General features: G+C 46.5%; 1 protein-coding gene across 3 annotated transcripts; it reads left to right on the top strand.

The window, feature by feature from the left end:
- Positions 1–5,635: 5,635 nt before the first annotated feature.
- Positions 5,636–21,731, top strand: RBM14 (RNA binding motif protein 14). 3 transcript variants are annotated; one of them, XM_019645206.1, is made up of 3 exons: positions 5,636–6,111; positions 11,542–13,000; positions 13,750–14,627. In XM_019645206.1, the coding sequence occupies exons 1-3, from the start codon at positions 5,775–5,777 to the stop codon at positions 13,955–13,957; spliced, it is 2,004 nt and encodes a 667-aa protein (XP_019500751.1). In that variant the 5' UTR covers positions 5,636–5,774; the 3' UTR covers positions 13,958–14,627. The 3 variants fall into 3 exon arrangements, with proteins under 3 accessions (XP_019500751.1, XP_019500753.1, XP_019500752.1); XM_019645207.1 differs by lacking the exon at positions 5,636–6,111 and adding an exon at positions 6,125–6,600; XM_019645208.1 differs by lacking the exons at positions 11,542–13,000; positions 13,750–14,627 and adding an exon at positions 21,650–21,731 and having other exon boundaries at positions 5,642–6,111.
- The last annotated feature ends 78 nt before the right edge of the window (positions 21,732–21,809 follow it).

Raw genomic sequence — 21,809 nt, 5'->3', positions numbered from 1 at the left:
CCAGCTGCAGGTTGAGCTGTTGTTCAGCATCTTAGCTGTGGAGGGCAGTGTCACTGGCCCTCATATGTGGGATCCAAACCGGGGCCCTTTGGCGTCCCAAGTCAGTTTTTAACCATCGCGCCACTCGGCCGGCCCTTCAAATTTTATTTTTATCTAACTTGAAAAATAGTACTACTAGGCTAATAATGAAAAAAAGCAATCTGCCCCATCCCTTCCGAAATCCACTTCCTAGAGGCAGCAGCTTTCAACTCCTTTAGCCATTTCTTCTAGGATTTACCTCCATATTTTTAGACAGTGTGCCTGTATTGCTATTTCTTACTTGCAATCTTGATATTGTCTGTTGAATTCTGTATTAGGATGAAATCTGCAAGTAGCAAGAGTTCAGACTAATAGTGGACAAAATAATTCAGACATTTAATTACCTCAGAAGATAAGAGGTAAAGAGGTTTGAGGATTCAGAGCAGGTCCAGTGGCTTGATGGTGTCAGAGCACTGTGTCACCTCACCCTGAAGTGTGTGTTGCTCTTAGCACCCCTTCTCCCTTTTGCTTGCAGGGTGGCTACCACAGCCCTAATCCTCTTCTTCCATGCTCACATGAACTTGACTGGGTGGAGAGCAGGAAGGAAGGGGGTTGAAAAGGGAAAAGCTCTTGAAAAGGGATATCTATAGAACAGAATGTAAGCCCATGCCATGAAATGCCTTCATTTGTGTTAAGAAAACCTAATTAGCAACTGACTTTGTTTCTTGTGGCTGCTATATCAAATTACCACCAACTGGGTCGCCCCAGTGACGCATTGGTTAGGAGTTGGCTTGGGACTCCTGCTCTGAGCAGCAGGGCCCTGGTTCAGATCCCACATGAGGGCCAGTGATGCTGTGCCCCCTACAGCTAAGATGGTGAACAACAGCTCGACATAGAGGTGGGCTGCTGTGAGTCGCCGGCAACAGTGTAGGCTGCAGTGGGGCTGGCCAGCAGCGGGTGTGAGCTTTTGTGAGCTGCCTGTGAGCCACCGTGAGCAGCCATCCAAAGGCCGGTGAGAGGCTGCCTAACCCAGGAAGAGTACAATGATAAATACCAACATGGGCCAGTGAAGCGACATCCTCTACAACTAGACTGAAGAACAAAAAGACAGCGACTTGTTTGTTCCCCTTCCCCGATTCCCCAACGTTATTCCCCTCCTCCATCTCCCCAATAAAATCTTAAAAAAAAATAATAACACCAACTGGGTGTCTTAAAACAGCAGAACTTTCGGGCTGGTCAAGTGGCTCGGTTGGTTAAGAATTAGCTTAAGAGCACAAGCTCTGAGCAACAGGGCAGCCGGTTCAATTCCTGGTTCAATTCCCACATGGGCCAGTGACACTGAGCCTGAGCTGAGTTGCAGCTGCGCTGCCAACAGGTGGCAGGATGGCTCAGCTGGTGAGAGCATGTGCTCCTAACAACAAAACGGCCTGTTCAATGGTGGGCTATGCCTGCCTGCAACTAATACTGAACTTGGCACCTTGAGCTGAGCTGCCACCCGGATAGCTCAGTGGATAGAGCGTGCACTCTTTTTTTAAAGATTTTTTTTATTGGAGTATTGGGGGAAGGGGAACAGACAAGTTGCTGTCCTTTTGTTTTTCAGTCTAGTTGTGGAGGATGTCGCTTCACTGGCCCATGTTGGTATTATCATTGTGTCCTTCCTGGATGAGGGAGTCGCTCACTTGGTCATTGGACAGCTCTCACAGCGGCTCATGGCAGCTCTTGCCGGCTGCCGGCCATTCACGGCAGCTCACAGCAGCCCACTGCAGCCCCACTGCAGCCTACGCCGTCGCCTGTAGAGGGCACAGCGTCACTGGCCCTCATGTGGGATCCGAACCGGCGGCCCTGTTGCTCAAAGTTGGCGCTCCCAAGCCAACTCTTAACCAACTGAGCCACTCGGCTGGCTCGCCAGTTCACTTTTATCATAATATATATTATTTTGTTAGAAATGTCTTTGCATTTGGTTCTCCTTTTTAGTACATCAAGGCCATTGACATAGCCATGATGGGCTAGTTACATAAGTCTCTAGGCTCTCACATGGAGAGAGGTGGAGCATCAGGGAAAGTCTAGCACTGTTACCAGAGAAATGGATCCAATTGTGGGTATGAGGTATGGTGAGAACCAAAAGAGATGATTTTAATTTTGATCTTTTAACACATACAAGACATTATAATTCTAATTGAATGTTGTCTCAGAAACTAGAAGAATGCCTGGCAGGTAATAAGTGCTTCATAAAATTCTAGTTGGGATATCTATCGGTTCTTTTTACTTGACTTATAATAGAATTCTGTAGCAAACTTTTCTAAAAGCTCCATTTATTGAGCTTCTTATTATAGGGTGCTAAACACTTTATTGTACCTTATTTAATGCTCGTAATGACCTGTGGTTCACAGGTATTTACCAAGAGAAGTTAAAACTTTTGTTTGCACAAATACTTGTTTGCAAGCTTTAGTCATAATTGCCAAAAGTTGGAAACAATCAGATGTCCTTCAACCAGGTAATGGAAAAACAAACTGTGGTAGATCCATACAATGTAAATCATTGATAAAAAGGAACTAACTACTGATACAATCAAGGACATTGATGATATCAGATGTATTATGCTAAGTGAAAGAAGCTAGATGCAAAAATCTACATACTGTATTACTCTATATGACATTTTGGAAAAGACAAAACTATAGTGAAAGAAAACAGATCAGTGAGTGCAGGGATGGGGATGGGGCAGGGAGAAGTTGACTGCAAAGGAATAGCATAAAGAAAACATTTCAGGGTGATGGAACTGTCTCTATTTCGATTATGGTGGTTGTTATATGACTGTATGCATTTGTCAAAACTGAAAGAACTGTACACACAAAAATAGATTGTCATTTTATGTAAATTATACTGTAAAAAATAAACAAAATCCAGCAATTTCACTCCTGAGCGACTAGGCTGGCCCAATTCTGAACTATTTTTAATAGCAATATAATGTTCCATCATAGGGCAATACCTAATTCCCTTATCTATGGACATTTCAGGTTGCTTCCACTGCTTATAAACAGTGTTACAATAAATAAATTTATACCAATATCCTTATTGATGAGTTTTCTGTAGGCTAGATTTCCACGAGGATTACTATTATATGTCAGAGGCTCACCATATTTAAAGTTTCGATATTGACAGACTACTTCCCAAAAAGGATGTAGGGTTCACGCTATCATCAGTAACATGTGGGCATGTTTTCCTCACACCCTTATCAGCAACAGATATAAATCTTTAAATTGTTTTGCAAATCTGCGGGGTGAAAAAATGTTCTAATTTTCTTAGGAAATGGCATTTCCCTGACTACCAATGAAGTTTCTTGTTTATTGGCCATCTGCACTGCTTTTCCTATAAAATTGCCAGTTCACATCCTTGACCTATTAACTCATCTTTTTTTCCAATTAATTTGTAGGAGTGCTTTGTACAGTACAGATATTAACCCTTTACACTCCCAAATTTATGATATTTCCCCATGTATAAGATGCTCCCATGTATAAGACGCACTTTAATTTGGGGGCCCGAAATTTGAAAAAATGTATTACATAAAGTTATTGAACTCAAGTTTTATTCATCATAAAATTCATACAACTCCTCATCACTTGCAGGAAATGCAAGTAAAAAAATCTACAACCACTGTATAAGATGCACCCAATTTTTAGACCCCAAATTTTTTGAAAAAGGATGCATCTTATACATGGGGAAATACGGTACATCCTCAACCCAGACCTCTGCCTTGAACTGCAGATACATATCTAATTGCCCATTGGTGGTTATCTCCATTTGGATGACCTAAAACATCTCAAGCTTATCAAGTCCGAAACTCAATTTCTGGTCTTCCACAGAAAATCTATTTCTCCTGCAATAGTCCCCATTTCAGTAAATGGCAGCTCCGTGCTTTCAGTTGCTTGGTCATCTTTGACTCCTCTTTCACCACTCACATTCAATCGCAAATTACATCCAAATCTGACCACTTCCTCTGAATTCTCCTGGGCTTCCCTGATCCATGGTGCCATCACCTCTCCCCTGTATTTGCTCAGTAGTGGTACTTTTTCTGAGCAAACAACTGTTTAACATCTCTTTGTTTTTGCCCTTTTCAATAGCACCCAGAATACTTAATGTACAAAACTATGAAAGATAAGTCCTGTCAGATGAACCCCTCTGCCCTGTGCCCTCCATACACTTCCAGCCAGTCATTTCAATGGTTCACAAGGTGTGACACCTTCACCCCCACCCCCATTCCTCATACTCTATGATTGACTCTGTTCCCACCTCTAGCCATACTGGTTCTTTGCTATTCCTTGCACAGGCAGACATGTTCCTGCCCCAGAGCTTTTTGACTTGTAGTTTTTGGCTGGAATGATTCCCCTAGAGCAGCGGTTCTCAACCTGTGGGTTGCGACCCCTTTGGGGGTCGAATGACCCTTTCACAGGGGTTGCCTAAGACCATCGGAAAACAAAAAGATACTTACGATTCATAACAGTGGCAAAATTACAGTTATAGAGTAGCAACGAAAATAATTTTATGGTTGGGGGGTCACCACAACATAAGGAACTGTATTAAGGCGTCGCGGCATTGAGGGCCTAGAGGACAGCTTGCTTGTTTCCTAGGTTATGTCAAGTCTTTATCACTACGTTTTCGTTGTTAATCTGTCTCTCCATCATAACATAAGCAAGCTTCAAGAAGGTGGGGGGTTTTTGTTACTTTTTGTTCACTGCAATATTCTTGGTGCTGCCCACCATGGTGGAAGGTGCTCAATCAAATTTGCAGAATGGACCTGCAGTGAAATATTTCCGAGTTTGTCACGTGTATGTATGTTTTTGATGTTTCTGCCATGCAAAATCTTTTTATTTACACACGTTTTAAATTTTTCCTTTTTTTTTTTTAAAGGCTCAACTTTTGCTGCCTCAAGGACCGTTCTTTTGACCTAATTTTCTATTTTATTAAACTTTTTATTGTGGAAAATTTCAAACATACACAAGAGAAATACATCTTATTAATCCTTGGTGGTAAATTCCCTAAAGGCAGAGACGTGCTCTGATTTTTCACTTCTCCGGCGTCCGCAGGAACGCAGCAACCATAAAGAATGTGTTTCCAAAGAAGAATGGCACGAAGGTTTCTCCCAGGGGAGATACCTATCACTTCCCCTCAGACAGCCCTGCAGTCCCAGAGGCGGTAGTCCCGGGAGCCGTTTGTTGATAGAAGGCGTTTGTCCTGGTTTCTCCTGCCAGGCCCGGCCTTCCCGTATACGTTCTCTCTGCCACCTCCAGGCGCGGGTTTGGCCTAGGCTGCCAGAAGGGAAGAAGCTCTAACTTCTTACTGAACAAAGTTTTTCCTTGGGGCCCGCCGATCCAGGCCCAACCCGGGCCAAAGGCCGCCTCACGGATTAGGCCGCTCGGCTGCCGGCACACCCCGCTCGCGTACCCACCTCTTCAACCTTCCTTCCCCTCCCCCCACCAGTGTCGGTTGGTCGCGCGCCGTCTTCCCTCTCCCACCCCTCCGCTAACGAGCGGGCCCCAGGCCCTCTGGGATTGGTTGCGCCTGCGTGCATCTTCTCTCAGCCTCTCTGATTGGCTGCAGGACGCGCTGGATGCGAGTCCTGATTGGCTAGATCAGTGCGCCTGCGCGGCGGGGTTCTCGGTCGCCAGCCATTCCTGGGAAGGACTGCCGGCTGGCTGGACGTTTCGCCTGTCGCTGGAGGAGAGGTCCCGGCTCTCCAGGAAGGCGGCTGAGGCGATAAAATGAAGATATTCGTGGGAAATGTCGATGGGGCGGATACGACGCCGGAGGAGCTGGCAGCCCTCTTCGCGCCCTACGGCACAGTCATGAGCTGCGCCGTCATGAAACAGTTTGCCTTCGTGCACATGCGCGAGAACGCGGGCGCGCTGCGCGCCATTGAGGCCCTGCATGGCCACGAGCTGCGGCCCGGGCGCGCGCTGGTGGTGGAGATGTCGCGCCCACGGCCTCTTAACACTTGGAAGATTTTCGTGGGCAATGTGTCGGCTGCGTGCACGAGCCAGGAATTGCGCAGCCTCTTCGAGCGCCGCGGACGCGTCATCGAGTGTGACGTGGTGAAAGGTAACGCGGAGGCGCGGGCGCGTGCGGGTCACTCTGCTTGTTAGCCACGCCCCTTTCCCGGGGGGTCAGTCACTGCGCGGTTGCGGGGGTGCGGTGGGGAAGTCCACGGGAGCGAGGCCGGAGGTGTTGGGGGCGCGATGGGTTGAGCCACCCTCCTCCCCTTGCGGTCCAGACACCTTTCACAAAATGGGAGGAAGAGGCTCTGGGTGGGTGAGATGGCCACTGGTTGGCTGAGCTACGGGGCCGGGGACGCGCCTGAGAGACTTGCGAGTGTACCGGGGGCGCGCCTTCCACTGTTCTCCTGGGCCTGGCACCGAGCGGAAATTGGGAAGTGACGGGCTCAAGCCGGATCATGGAGCGGGGAAGATGTCTCCATTTCCCCACTTCCTCTCCAGACGTCGGTCAGAGCGAGGGAAGAGGGAAAAGGTGGGGGCTGACGCCCCAAGACCACCCTCCTGTTCCCTCCCGGTGAATGCTCCCGAGCGGAAGGTAACGGGGCCCTTGGTCGTTTCTTGGGCTGGGATCTTTTTAGTATTGTGTGGCATGGGTGTACTCGTGGGTACTGGACGGGCCCCTTCCGAAGTATGTTGGCCCTTCAAAATTGTTTGGTGGGTTAGACGTGGCAACTTTGCTTTCTAGCTCCCTCAAACTTGGTTTTTTTCCCCTTTGGGCTCGATTTTACACCAACAAACTGGAAATCCTGATCTCTTGCACGTGGAAGGCGGCTTGTTTTATGAAGGCCCCTTCTCCCTAGACTTTACTTCCGAAGCCCATGCCCCAGGGAGGTGTCATTCTTTTATATGCTTGGGGCATATTTTCCAAGGAGCGTACTCTGGCTGAGGGGGGACGTGGGAAGGGGTGTGTGAGAGGTCTTGGTTAAACATTGACTAAAACAGATTTACTTACTAGTCCGTCTTTGCTTGAATAGTTTAATCCTCAGGGCACATCCCTAGTTTTCCTTGGAGAAAATTGTATCACCATAATTTAGGCCCGACTTCATTTTGGGACCCAGTTGATTTTTTTCATAATTTGGGTTTTTACCCCTAAGCTCTTTATGTAGGCAGGATTTGGTGGGGCAGCCGTATGTATGTGGCTAGTCTCTGTTCCACTTAGGAGCAGATGAGAGTTAACTGCCCTTCAAGATGCAGTCTGGGAGTATCTGATGCCCTACGCCTGGTGTTGAATACATACGTGCTCATACTCTGTGTGAGAAGTTTTGAGGATAGTAAATGTGGGTGCAGGTGTCTGTTCATTTCCACCAAGATACTTCATTTGCTGTCCTGGAAAGGCACATCTTTTGGGCCATACTTTGTCCTTTCTGTAACTGGGGAAGTGTAAAGGGTTGTAGTCTCCCACTACTAGGGTCAATTCCTTGTTCTGCATTAATACTACATTCTATTTTCCTCAACTCAGGTTATGCAAGTCCACGACTATCCGGAATCAGGCTTTCCTGCTGGGTGCTCTGAGGCAGGCTGTATGGTGCATGGATTTTTGCTTTTGTTTACAATAAAAGAGTGGGAAGGGCCTCAGATTGGGGCACCTGGCCCGGAAATGGATGGGAATGTATGGCTCATTATGAGAATTCTGTGTTTAATTGACCTACTGTGTTTCTTTTGTGGTTCTTAGGCAGGGTGGAGTCTAGAAACTAGCATCTTCAGGGACAGTCTCCATGCAACTCATTGGTCAAGAAGCTTGCTTTCAGATGGTAGAGAAAGCCGAAAATTTGCCTGAATTTGCTTGGGACTGACACTTAAGTGGTAGTGGGAGGCAGGGTGAAGTGTATAACTGCATGTAGTTTTTAGAACTCTTCTTGGCTGACTCCTTGGTGAGAGAGCGAAAGTTTTGTGCATTTTTTCTCTTTGTAAATGATTAGCAGAAATGTGATGACTTTCTCAGGGAGTGGTGGTGGTCAGCTGTTATTTGTAGTTATGCTGATATGTAACAGAGCTCCTGATATACTTTGATGTAAGGGACTGTGGGAAAGAGTTGAGCATCATATCCTTCACTGATGCCTTTGTATCTCTTTGGGATGAAGAAATGAAGAAAGGTGAGGTTTTATAGTCGGGAATTTAGTAGAAGAGACTAGGTCTGGCTCTATAAGTAGCTTACTCATTTCTTGGGCTGGGAATGGACATTTGATTGAGTCTTGTGTTGGCTGTCAGGCCTTCGAAAAGCACAGAAGCTTGGCATGGCACAGGACATCCAGTTCTGTTTTATTTTACAGGGAAAAAACCATAGTTGCCTGGTTACCCCAGGAACATAGATAGGATTTGATTGTAGAGTAAAAATCTCCATAGCAACAGTGGATTGTAACCACTCTCCACAGTGTTCTATTGGGTGTTCAAAAGTGAAGTAGAAGTATGAGAGTTACTGACAGGAACCATTTAGACTTCAGGGGAGGTCTGAAAGGTAGATGAGAAAACTGTTTTCTCTTTTTTTGTGGATGGCCATTTTTTTTCCCTGTGCACAGCTTTGTAGTTTCAAAGTTAGAAGTTTTTACTCTGAGGATAGCAAAACTAATTTTTCTGGATTCTTAACTTGGTACTGGGGGAATTGTAATGCCACTAGACCATTAGGAGATCTCTGTAAAAGGTGCTTGCTAATCCCTTTAAATGCAGTGAATTTCCTTCAGAAGTCATTGTTCCTTGAACTAGCTCTCCAGGCAGGTGGGTCCCTGGAATTTTCTAGATCTCTGTTTTTTTCTTTCTTGATCTAGGAGTAGTTGGGTTCCTAAGAATCTTTGATAGGACTAGGCCTGCCTTTGGCTGCTCACTGTGATAGGATTAGTTAGCCCTGATGTGTTTGAGTCAGATGGAAACCTGTTCATACTTCCCTTCAATATTATTAGGTTTAGGAAATTTCTGATATAAACTGGTTATAATTGTATCTGATGGCTTTAAAAAAATCAGTTATGGCAGTAGTTTGAAGTAGTTTCCAGCAGACTCTGCCCAGCCAACCCTTCTCTTACTTTAATAAATCTTCTCTTAAAAAACAACTCAGTTATACAGCTCATCTGGGTGGTAAATTGAATTGCACATGTGAAATTGCAATTTTCAAATTTCACAGTTTATTCTCTTAATAAAACCCAACTAAGTAGGGAGTAGATAGGGGGATTTCCTATTGCTCTTATAAACACTGAAATTTTTTTTTGTTGGGTGTTTTTTCCTAGCTCATTCTAGTCTCAGGTTAGCCAGGAGTATAGTATGATTCTTTAATATTTTCTCTCAGTGCCTGGAGGTTTTTTTTTTTTCTTTCCTCATTCCCTTTAATCTTCCTCTAAACTCCTGCTTTCTGCTTGCCATTGCATTCTCCAATTGGTTTTGCCATGCTCTGGAGGGTCAGCTCGGCCTCTGCTTTTAGAGAAATCTCCTGCCACCAGCATCTATTTTTAGCTTACTTTACCCAAAATGGAGGTAAGAGGTCAGAGGACAATTCTAGTGCCCTGTGGCTAGACTGAAAGGAACACTTTTGCTTTTTCACAGTTGGTAGATAGGGAATCAGGTTCTGGCCATGGGTGTGAGGACTCAGAGTTGTGATAGTTCATTTTCTTTTATCATCTCTGTTAGGCTCCAAATTTGCATGTACAGATGGCGTTGTATATCTCTTGTGTTTTATTAGAGGTGAAAGATAATATATAGGGAAATAAGCCTATGGTCATTCCTAGGCTTGAATAATCAATCTTTTATCATTATATAGCTACTTTTACTTTACAAGGTACTTTTATCGTCTCATTTGAATATCCTAACTGAGGTAAATAGGACAGATTTGTCAGATGGAGAAATAAATTGTAAGTTTCTTAAAAGCTTATAGCAAGTCAGTGATAGCTGGATCTGTAACTGAGGCCTTTTATCTCCTAGCTCAGGATTCCTTGTGCTACACCATACTTGTGACTTCCACCTGTTGATTAAATTTTTATTCTCATTTTTCTGGGAGTCTGGTGGCATTGCCTTAACATCAGAAAAATGACTTGCTCTATAGGAACAGTGAGAGAGGTCATCCCAATATGAAAGTTTCTAGGAATTAGGACATTTATTTAGAGGCCATTTAAAAGAATTTTTATCTTCAAGAATGGAACCTTAATGATTTCATCCAGGTAGTTCTTTATTTCCTAAACTCTTGTGAGAGAGATGGGGTCTTGGTACTTGGAGTATATTTTTAAGTAGCCATAAGTCCAGATGGGATTAAGTGCATGGCCTTACTTCCCACGGCATGATCTTATCATTGTTCTTCATATCCTGCTTGCACCATTGTTGTTTGTGAGTTTGGTTGTGAACCAAGAATTTCTTCCCACTCCTCCCCCCTCCTAAAATTTTCTCTTTCTATGTGGTAGATGTGTAGGTCTTTGTGTTCTGTCTTAGAGCCTACCCCACCTCAGCTCATTCACATCCTGAATGAGTACCTTAGGGGTAACCAGTTTAGCAGAGCCTGCTAGCTGCAGTAATTGCAGCTTCTTGCCTTGAAGCTGAGAAACCAAATCTTTCCTGTTAATGGTTCCCTCTGAACATGAGCCCAAGGGGTCTTGAAGAGGAACCAGTGGAGGCCGTAATGTACCCTGGGGGTGGGAGCTTTGGCCTGAACTCAGCCAGGAGACTCAGTTTCCATTCTCACACCTCATTGGCTTACCATGAGGTCTAGCCTACGTCCTGCTTTATACATTAATTTCTCAGGATAGACAGGTTTAGTAAAGGGGCATGGAGAGCTGGGATCTGTTCCTGATTCTTTAACACATTTTGATTTGGGGCAAGCCATATAAATTCTCTGAGCATGTTTGCTCACTTGTAAAATGGGGAGAATAGAATGATCCTTTGCATTGCCTACCTCACCAGGAGTATTGTGAGGCCCAGTGAGGTCCTGTGCATGAAAGTGCTTTGAAAACTGGGAAAAGGGGAGATCAACATGGAGGAATTTCGTGAACTGTGCGTTGCAATCTAGCTCTCTTGCCTTAATTGGACCTTAGGCTGAGACATGGGTCATGCCAAGACATAAATGGTCATTTCCAGTGTTTGAGAGTTAAGCCTCAAAGGTGAGCAGTAGTGTTTGGTGATTTTGGGTTAGAGAATACTGAATAAAGTGATCCAGGCACCCTATCTGCGTTTTGTCTGCTGGTTTATACTTACAGGAGCTGTGAAGATTTTTATCCTGTGTTGCAGTTCATCTTTGCCCTTTCTTCTCTCACCAGGAAGTTGGGTGAGGTAGCAGGGGGAAAAGGGCGAATGGGGAGAAGGCCACAGGCAAAGGTGGCTGCTTGGGACAGTCAGAAGCTTTGTTACATGGGAGCCACATTTTGTGACATACTCCTGGAGAGAAGGGTTTGGAGGCCTTGGAGGTAGCTGGCAACAGCTGGGTGCTGTTGGTGTGTCCAATTTGGGACCCATCGGGTAGCATGCCCTGCCCCCCTAATTGCTAACCCTCTGTCTGCTGCTTTATTAGACTACGCGTTTGTTCACATGGAGAAGGAAGCAGATGCCAAAGCCGCCATCGCGCAGCTCAACGGCAAAGAAGTGAAGGGCAAGCGCATCAACGTGGAACTGTCAACCAAGGGTCAGAAGAAGGGGCCTGGCCTGGCTATCCAGTCTGGGGACAAGACCAAGAAACCAGGGGCTGGGGATACGGCATTCCCTGGAACTGGTGGCTTCTCTGCCACCTTCGACTACCAGCAGGCTTTTGGCAACAGCACTGGTGGCTTTGATGGGCAAGCCCGTCAGCCCACACCACCCTTCTTTGGTCGCGACCGCAGCCCCCTGCGCCGTTCACCTCCCCGAGCCTCTTATGTGGCTCCTCTAACGGCCCAGCCAGCCACCTACCGGGCCCAGCCCTCAGTGTCACTGGGAGCTGCCTACAGGGCCCAGCCTTCTGCCTCTTTGGGTGTCGGCTATCGGACTCAGCCCATGGCAGCCCAGGCAGCCTCTTACCGCGCTCAGCCCTCTGTCTCCCTTGGGGCCCCATACAGGGGCCAGCTGGCCAGCCCTAGCTCCCAGTCTGCTGCAGCTTCGTCACTTGGCCCGTATGGTGGAGCCCAGCCCTCGGCCTCGGCCCTCTCCTACGGTGGTCAGCCAGCTGCGGCTTCCTCGCTCAACTCCTATGGGGCTCAGGGCTCCTCCCTGGCCTCCTATGGCAACCAGCCGTCCTCTTATGGCGCGCAGGCTGCCTCTTCCTATGGGGTTCGTGCGGCTGCCTCTTACAATGCCCAGGGAGCAGCTTCCTCCCTAGGCTCCTATGGGGCCCAGGCAGCCTCCTATGGGGCCCAGTCTGCAGCCTCTTCACTGGCATATGGGGCCCAGGCAGCTTCTTACAATGCTCAGCACTCAGCCTCTTATAATGCCCAGTCTGCCCCATATGCTGCACAACAGGCTGCTTCCTACTCTTCCCAGCCTGCTGCCTATGTGGCACAGCCAGCTGCAGCTGCAGCCTATGCCAGCCAGCCAGCTGCCTACGCTGCACAAGCCACTACCCCAATGGCTGGATCCTATGGGGCCCAGCCGGTTGTTCAGACCCAGCTGAATAGTTATGGGGCTCAAGCATCGATGGGCCTGTCAGGCTCCTATGGGGCTCAGTCTGCTGCTGCAGCCACTGGCTCCTATGGTGCTGCAGCTGCCTATGGGGGCCAGCCTTCTGCCACCCTGGCAGCTCCTTACCGCACTCAGTCGTCAGCCTCGTTGGCTGCTTCCTATGCTGCCCAGCAGCATCCCCAGGCTGCTGCCTCCTACCGTGGCCAGCCGGGCAATGCCTACGATGGGGCAGGTCAGCCGTCTGCAGCCTACCTGTCCATGTCCCAGGGGGCCGTTGCCAACGCCAACAGCACCCCGCCGCCCTATGAACGTACCCGCCTCTCCCCACCCCGGGCCAGCTACGACGATCCCTACAAAAAGGCTGTCGCCATGTCGAAAAGGTACTGTATGCCCCCCCCGCCTCTGCCCCCAGCTGGGGCTTAGGGCAAGGGGCTGAGGTTGGCACGGGGGGGAAATTGGAGCCATTGGCCCCTCCTTTGGTCTTCTCTACTCCCGTGGGACATCCAAAGGCTGAGTGGGGCCATATCTGTGAACTTTCCTGGTCACCAGAGTTCAGGTGGAGCATAGTGCTCAGCCTGGGGTGGTACCAGCTATTCAGGCTGGGAAAAGTGTCACCTGTCTTGCTAGCCCAAGTGCCATTGGAGCTACTGCCTGCAAGATTGTGGCCCATAGCTGTTCCCACTGTCTCTAGGATCCTTAAGCCTGTTATGTGGTTGTCCTGGCTTTGGTGGGGGTGGGTTTGAAAGAGTAGTCCCTTTGGCACTCACTGGCCGAAGGCAAGGTGTATGAGGTGCGTCCACTCTGTGGGAAGTTGGGGACCTTGCTTTCGTCCGCCGTTCTGTTGATAACCAACCACGGTTTTTCTGTGCAGGACCCAGGGATGGGAATAGTTGGTTTGTGGTTTGGGAGTGTAGACTAAAGTCCACCTTGGCCAGTTCAGAAGGGAGGGCTTCAGTGGCGGGCTTGGTTTCTTGCCCTGGATAGGGTGATGAGCCTTCTGACAAAATCTTGTTTGTTGGGAGACCAGTCTGATCACACCCTCCCTATCCCCATTGGCATCTCCCCCATGCCCACCTGGAGCCCTCCCCTCAATTGTCTCATTCACCAACTGTCTTCTTCTCTCGACTAGGTATGGTTCCGACCGGCGTTTAGCCGAGCTCTCTGATTACCGCCGTTTATCAGAGTCGCAGCTTTCGTTCCGCCGCTCGCCGACAAAGTCCTCGCTGGATTACCGTCGCCTGCCCGATGCCCATTCCGATTACGCACGCTATTCGGGCTCCTATAATGATTACCTGCGGGCAGCTCAGATGCACTCTGGCTACCAGCGCCGCATGTAGGGCCGTCCTGGGATGGGGCATCATGGGGAGGGAAGGAGAGGAGTGGGGTAGGGTGCAGACCTAGGTTATAACCACTGGCCCATACCTCACCTGTTGCCGGTTTTTCATCCCCTCTACCATGTGGGCCTTCCCCCCAGGAGACGATCCTTTTGAGTGTTCGGCAGTAACCTACTTCGTTCCTTTGCCTCAGCAGCAAATCTTGCTACTGGCTGTAGATCTGCGGTCTCCCCTCTCCCCTGCCTCCCATCTCCCAGGATGGGAATTTGTTTTATGTTTTTATTTTTTCCTGGCTCCCTTTTATTTTTATGCGCGATATTTAAGGTCGTCTGGATGGGGAAGCAACCTACAGCTGAGGTCGGCGGCGCCTTTTTCTTTTTAGATAATGAGGGAGGCCGGGAAAGGGTTAGCTTAACCATTTCCTATGCGCCAAGCTGTGCCAGCAGTATAGGGGGCCCTGACTGTCCCTCTGAGACTGTTGAGACTGAGTTCCTGTTGGGACAGTCCGTTGGTAAATGTCCAAATCCCTACTGTCCCCTGATGTTCTAGCTGATGCTGAGTGGCACAGTCCCACTTCCCCATCTCCCCAAGTAGGTGGTATTAGAAAACTTTAATTTTTTTTCCCTTTTGTATGGACTACAAATAAAACTTGGGGCAATTTGCAGTTTGGAAACCTGGTTGTCATTGTCTTGATTGCACTCAGTTTCAGAGGAGCCAGTTTGACATCCAGGAAGATGTGACAGCAAAAGGGAAGGCAGCCAGAGAGCCCAGGGCAGATAAGGAAGGGGGTTTGAATGTGGGAATTAGAATGGTTTCTCTGCTGCCCAGAGGGACTTAGCTCATCGTCGTCCTGCTGGTCTGCCATCTTTAGGACTGGAAAGTCCAGACCAAGTTGCTTGGGCTTGTTCAGCCCTCAGCTGTAATTATACCAAAAATGCATGAAATTTATTGTCCATGTTCCTCTGCCTGTGCTTGACCATTTTCCCTGACTTGTTTCCCATTGAGAAACAACCTGTGCTCCAGCAGGGTGGTTCTGGGGTTTGGCTTCTCAAGTGAGAAGTGGGGAACGGGCTGCTCTGGTGCTTAAGAGGCGTCTGGATCCTTTAGGCAGTGGGCTTGAGTTGAGTGCTGGGGCTGGGACCCAGAAAGGAGCCATTAGTGGGGTGGGGGTGATGTTGGTTGGTGCCTGGTGCTGCCCTGTGGTTGGAGAAAGAATGGTGGGACACTTGGAAGCAGGTATCGGAGATTCTGGTCACAGACGTCGTATTTCGCCTGTTGGACATCACCATGGAGCGTCCTTCCTGCGTCCTACCTACCCTTATCCTAGTCACCTGAGACTTGCCCTGTCTCCATGTGTTAGGAATTCCAGAAGTTTTGCTGGGTTTGTATTTGAGGCTGTCATGATAGACTCTGGGAAGGGGTTGAGGTGCAAGCATAACTAAGTAGGGATGCTGGGATAGGGTGAGGAATTGCAGAGCCTTTCTATCCTTTTATTTCAGAACTGGAGCTTGGGAGGACCTGGGCAAAAAAATATGGCAGTTCCAGCCAGGGACAAGATGGGAGGCTTGGGATCAATGATGGGTGAATGGAAGAAGAGTGGTTGGGTGGGGTGATAACAGGACAACCTGGTGATGTCCCTTTGGGTAAGGAGGCTTAAGAGATTTGACCTGGGATCCTGCTTGGGACAAGGCAGTTTTGGGGAGATGTGTCAGCTGGAGTTCAGATGGGTTCTCTTTGGCCTCCTTCACTGGCTGCTTGCGAACTTGCCCATGACAGAGTAGTTTGACCCAGATGTTCTCTTCTGCCCAGGGAACAAAAACATATGAATGGCCTTTATAACTATGAGCTCTTACTTATGGATGCTAACTTGGGTAATCTTGGGGTACTTGGGCCAGAGTTCTTTTTCTTCTCTTTCTGTTCACTGGTTTACCTTCAGGTGCTTCGCTGCTCCTTTTCATTTCTTTGCAGGACTGGGAAGGGGAGTTTGATAGATTTCTTGTCACTTCTGCAGTGAGGCTGGGGTGATCCTGAGGGCCAAGCTAACAAGCTTAGCTCTGGTTATCACCCTGGAAGATGGAGAGTTCATTGATTGTAGGGCTGTGATTGTGGCCTGTGTATTTGTAATATTTCTTTGTCAATGTGGCTTTCTGTCATCTTCCTTTCTCTCCAGTGAGGGTTCTGCCACTGTCCCAACCCCATGGTTCCTGTGAAAATCAGCTTAACGTGCTCTTCGGATCAGTGCTGATGTTCTGTTTTGCAGCCCAAATTCTTCAGAGTGACCTGACCTAGATGATCACTGTATAACTGCCTGTCATCTTTTGGTCCTGATGCTTTTGCTGCCTCAGGCTTCTCATTGTTTAAACCAGAAGGAGCTACAAAGCTAAATCATTTGTCATTTTCCTTTCTTGCAGATTGTTTTAAAATGCCCTTCCGTATTACATTATGCCACCTATGTTAATCCTATAGTCCACTGTGCGTTTTGTGGATTTCTGATTTCCAGGGTCCTGTAACTTGGAGATGGTTCGGTTGAGTGAATGGGAGGACAGACATTTCTTGTGTTTTGGGAAAAGGAGTGGGGAATATGGGTTCCCAGTGTCCTTCACATCTTTGCTCTTTTGCATCTATCACCTCTAAAACTTGGCCTTTATTCATTGGAGAAGTTTTAGATGGTTTATTGCTGGAACAAGACCACATAGAGTGTGTCTAGCCATATCATCCTGTTTTTCTGAGGTTTGGACCTTGTTTCAAATTCTGTCGAGGATAGGCCTGGGACCCCATTCCTTCTACCGGAAATAATGGGACTAATCACTAAGTGGTCACCCTCTGTGGATAGGTGACCTTTCTGGTCATGCCTGCAGTTAAGCTCTGCCAAAGTCTGTGCCCAGACTGTTGGTTCTCTGGGCATTTTGTTCTATCAAGCCAAGTAAGCTGACTATAACATGGGATGGCTGAGGTTATAATGAAAATTTCCTAGATTTATGGAATATTATGTAATAGGAGTTTTGGTAATAGAGAAGATAAGATGAATGGCAGGTGGAAAATTTATATTCACCTAAATTCTATAGGTACCTTTGAAAAGGTCATAAAAGGTTTACTCTATATAAAGTTTTCCGGGGGTGGGGGGAAGTTATTAAATGACTTTAAGTCTAGCTCTGAATCATTTGAAATACTGTATCTGTATTGCGGCAAATACAGTGTTCAGGTAGCTGAGCCCTTGGGCTGACCTTGAGGAATTTACAGTCTGGGGAGGCAGGACTTCTTGCAGTGAACTAGTTACAGTTAATAAGCAATGCTAGGAAAGTGATAGGTAAGGAAGGAAAGGATGGGGGCAGTCCCAGTAATTCGAAAAACTTTCTGGAGTTAGATTTGAAAACTGACTTGGTACAGAGAGAATGACTAGGGGGGTTGCCTCTAATAAAATCAGGCTTCTTGAGTTTGAATCCTGGTTCTATCACTTAGTTGTGTGATCTTGGACGTGTCAGGATTCTACCTCAGTTTTTTGGTTTATAAAATGGGGATGATAGCTAACATTTATTGAATACATGCTAAGCACTGTTAAAGGTGCTTTCCATATATTTCATTTAAACTTCATTGCAACCTAAATGTATTAGGTATTCCTAAACCTATTTTATAAATGGGCAAGTTGAGGCTGTATGTTAAGTAACTTTTCTTAAAATCACATGGTTAGAAAGTAGTGGATCAAGGAATTGAACCAGTCTTTTTGAACCATCCAAGACTTTGCTTATTGTAATCATTACAGTAGTACTACTGTTGGAAGGATCAAATGAAAAGTAACAGGTGTAGGGCCTCGTGTAGTCATTGCTCATTAAATGCTAGCCATTTCATAGAAATGAGTTAGAACATTCTGGGGAGATTGGGATGTTCTAGTGGAGCACACAGCTGAGCAAAGGATTTTGGATGTAGGTGTGAGTGCAGCACAAATGAATAATAGTGAAGGCAGTGGATTCTTCTTTTTTTTTTTTTTTTAGCTGAGCCATCCTGCCACCTGTGGCAGTGGATTCTTGTAATGTACGGTTCCTAGGAGTGACGTCGGCCACTGGACCACACCAGTTTTGGTCACCTCCAGTCTTAGGAAACACTGTCCAGTGTCTTGGGATCAGATCCTCCTGGGTATGGGAAAAAAAGTATGGGCCTGCAAAGACATTAAGGGCAGGCTAAGAGCTTGTAGCTGGGAGTGGGATTGGAGGGGTAGGAAGCTTGCTTAATTGGCCTAGTGGCTCCTTTCCAACATCCTTGGAGAGTACTGGTTTTTAATTTGAGCCCTTACTAAACCAGTAACTCATTTCTGGACCAGGAGCCAGAGTTACTTATTAGGTGTATAAATTATATATTCACCCCTAAGGGTATGAAGTTAGTACAGATTGCTTATTCACATTTGAATGTTTTTTTACTGACACCAGTGTTCCCTTCCTCCCCCAAATTTGGATTTGACCCTCATTTCTGTTTCCAGAGTCCAGGTTCCACGCTCTTTCAGTGTCTTCAAGATCTGCAGCCAGAATATGTACAGAGGGTGCTGAAACAATATATACATTAAAAAAAAAAATTAAAGTGTATAGGGGTGACAATTGTTAACAAAGTTACATAGGTTTCAGGTGTACAATTATGTAATACATCATCTATATATCACATTGTGTGCTCACCATCCAGAGTCAGTTCTGCCATCACCATATATTTGATCCTGTTTACCCTCATCTACCACCCACCTCCCCGCTTACCCTCTGGTAACCACTAAACTATTGTCTGTGTCTATGAGTTTTATTTCATTTGTTTTTCTTGTTCTTTTGTTGTTTTCAATATGTATACACATTTTAAGAAAGGAAAAAACTATTAAAATGGTAATACTATATACTGATGATAAAAGCTGAATACAAGTTTATGTGTATACATTTTTTTTGATATCCCTAGTATATATGCTTGGCTGACAGAAAGCTTTCTAGATGACTTGAGACAAGCTACTTTACCTTTTATGGGCTTGGTAAACCTGATCAGCAAAATGGCATCTATGTACAGTGTTCTAGACAAGGTACTTTTAAAACATCCCATTTAGTTCTATTCTCTGTAGTCGGAGTGGTAAGGAAGAGGATTTGGAACAGATGTCTTTAATTTAAAAACCTTTAATGGTTTTTAAGGGACAAACATTAAGCTCAGTACTTGGTAAAACACAGTTGGGTAGATGAAAATCATGGAGACACCCGCTATAAATCTTCCTATCTAAAGCTTCGTTTTGCAGCATTTGTCAAGCTGGTAATCCTGGTGATCAAACACTGTAGCATAGGCTACTACTCCCTGGCATTTGGTCATCTGCATTTTCTGTTTGAGACTGGAAAGTACTAGCTGATAAGAGTAAATGTGCTTGTTTTTAGCAGTAAGTGTCCATCTTAAGCTGATATTAAGTGAAAATCCAGTCATTTCCCTTCTTTCAGTTATCAAGAGGTTAACTCATTCATTCATGCATTCATTCATCCATCCATTTGTTAACTTAGTCAACAAATATTTGAGTGCCTACCACGTGCCAAGTGCAGTTCTAACAATGTAGACATAGTAGGGAATAAGAAAAGGTCCCTGTCCTTGTAGAACAAGCATTTGCTGGGGTGTGGGGGGGGGGAAGGCAGAAAAATGAATGAACAAATAGGATTTCAGTTGGTAAGTATTTGGAAAAATAACATGGAGTCATGGGATAGAGTGCCAAAGTAGGGTTGGAATAGGGGGATGTCTTTAGATAGGTGGCCAGTGAAGTATCCGGAAAACATTGCAGTCTGAATGAGCTTGGGACAAAAAGGCCAGTGTGCTGGAGCACAGTTGGGGAGATGGGGGTGTTGTTAGAGATTGGGAGATTCTGGCAAGAACCAGATTGGGTAGGGTGAGTTTGAATTTTTTCAAATTGCAATGGGTCTTAAAAGGCAGGGGGTTGGTTTAATGTGGTTTACTCAGTTGGATGAGCTTGCTAAATGAAACACATAAAACTGGACCTAGAGGGCTTTTAGAAGGTAAATTGGATAATTAGGTTGGCAGATGGGGGTGGACAGTGGTCTAAACTGGCTTGAATTTTGATCCTGGGAAGTTTTTCCCAGTCTCCCTCCTATCTGACATGGAGAGATTCCTAGTTTCATAGAGTGAGTTGATCTCATGCTTTGGTATTTTGGAAGAAAGTTTATCTCCAGGGATGTTGGGACACAAACTATTTTTGATGCTCAAACTGAAAGGAGCTGAGAAGATTTCTATACTGGATGCCTTTCCCTGTGCAGATTGAGTTCTGACCACCTCCTAATGCTGACCCCCCCCTCAAAAGAGCACACGAGCAGCTAACATGGAGTTGGTTTTCTTCATCACTGATCCTATGGTCTTTACTCAGTCTGTGTCAGCATCAGAATCTGCAATGAAAATGGACCAAGATCAGTGACCACCATATCTGTAAATGTTATGTTTTGACATTTTTAGGTCCTTACCTTTTCCCACTCTAGAACAAGTTCTTGACCAGTTTTCCACCATTTGATTTCAGAGTCATGTCGGGGTTTTAAAACCCATTTCCATAACCCTTACTTCACTATTCTCTTTATGACCCCAAGTCCCTCTTTTTATTTTTTATTTTTTTGCGTGGGGTGGGTAGTTGGGGGGGCTGCTATGTTCTTGTGTCATCTCTTCTAATCCCTTTCCTCATAAACAATTCACTACTTGTATCATGTTTTAAGTTTGTATTTTAAGTTCTTCCACTGAGTACCTGTCCCTCTCCGCTGCTTAACTCCCTCTTCCAAAGGTGCATTGCAAGGGGTTATTGCTTGCTCAGTGAATATGGGATTATGTGAAGAAGCCAAAGGATGAGATAGAAAATGTGATGGGGGAGCCGGACCCTCTGGAGAATGCTGTTTTGATTGTACTTTGTTTTATAGCTGATTGTGATTAGGTTCTTCCCTCTAAGGTCGGTTCTAGGAGTTTAAACCTACAGATCTGGCTGATGGCGCCTAATAAAATAAAACAAAAAACTTTGCTGCTCCAATTTTTTCTCAGGGTAGGGTGGGGGTGTTTTCTCAATCTCCACGGACACACAGAGAAGCCACTTCACCTTGGACTCAGGAAGGCTGATGGTATCAGTGCTTTCCTGAGTAATGCATCCCCAACGGGGCCGACTTCGGGGCCAGTATACCCTAATTGTAGCTGCCTCAACCGTTTTCAGAGTGCCTTTCATCACCACCAATGAAAGTAGTTTTAATTTAGGGGAGCGCGGGACTCCCAGGGCTACAGTATGGATGGATTTTTGGCCAAAGGAGGCGGTTGATTTCTTCAGGTGGGAGGCTTCGCTATTTTTCTTACCGGCTTTTGGGTCTGCCTAAAGCAGTCAAATTGGCTGTGAGGGGTCGTTTGGGAGTTTAGAGGGAGAAACTTGTAGTAGAAGGCAAAATGGAACGCGGAATATTGGCAGGGTGTGTACATGGAAGCGGCGAAATGAGTAAGCTTAACAAAGTTGGCGCCATGAAGTTAAAGACCGCCACACCAGGCCCCCAGCTCCTTCTGCCTAATGGCGGGTCGAGCCCCGCCGGCGAAGCTCACGTTTGTAGTTCCTCCCTCTTGCTAACCTCTTGCCCAATCAGTGACTTCGGCATGGCGAGATTGGCGCTCATTGGCTTGCGCATAAAAGCTCAGGATTACTGACGTTTCCACCTTTTCCCGGCCTCTCAGGTAATTGGCACTCGTGGTAACCAATCAGGAAGAGGATCCGCGGGAACGTCTGCCTTTTACTCTCCTGAGTGGCCAATACTGTGGTAGCCTTACCCCTCTCTACCCAGAGTCACCGCTGCGGCCGCCGCCATTTTAGCGTTTTGTCAGAAGCGTCCGCACC

The sequence above is a fragment of the Hipposideros armiger genome, unplaced genomic scaffold (assembly GCF_001890085.2).
Source record: "Hipposideros armiger isolate ML-2016 unplaced genomic scaffold, ASM189008v1 scaffold_93, whole genome shotgun sequence".
In the NCBI taxonomy this organism is placed as follows: Eukaryota; Metazoa; Chordata; class Mammalia; order Chiroptera; family Hipposideridae; genus Hipposideros; species Hipposideros armiger.
This window is presented reverse-complemented; position numbering and strand designations above follow the sequence as displayed.

What these genes read in the sequence shown, in the direction of transcription:
- RBM14 (XM_019645206.1), top strand. Translation starts at nt 5,775, where the DNA reads ATGAAGATATTCGTGGGAAATGTCGATGGGGCGGATACGACGCCGGAG. An exon ending in CGAGTGTGACGTGGTGAAAG is followed by an intron (nt 6,112 to 11,541) that starts GTAACGCGGAGG and finishes CTGCTTTATTAG; the next exon opens with ACTACGCGTTTGTTCACATG. An exon ending in GCTGTCGCCATGTCGAAAAG is followed by an intron (nt 13,001 to 13,749) that starts GTACTGTATGCC and finishes TCTCTCGACTAG; the next exon opens with GTATGGTTCCGACCGGCGTT.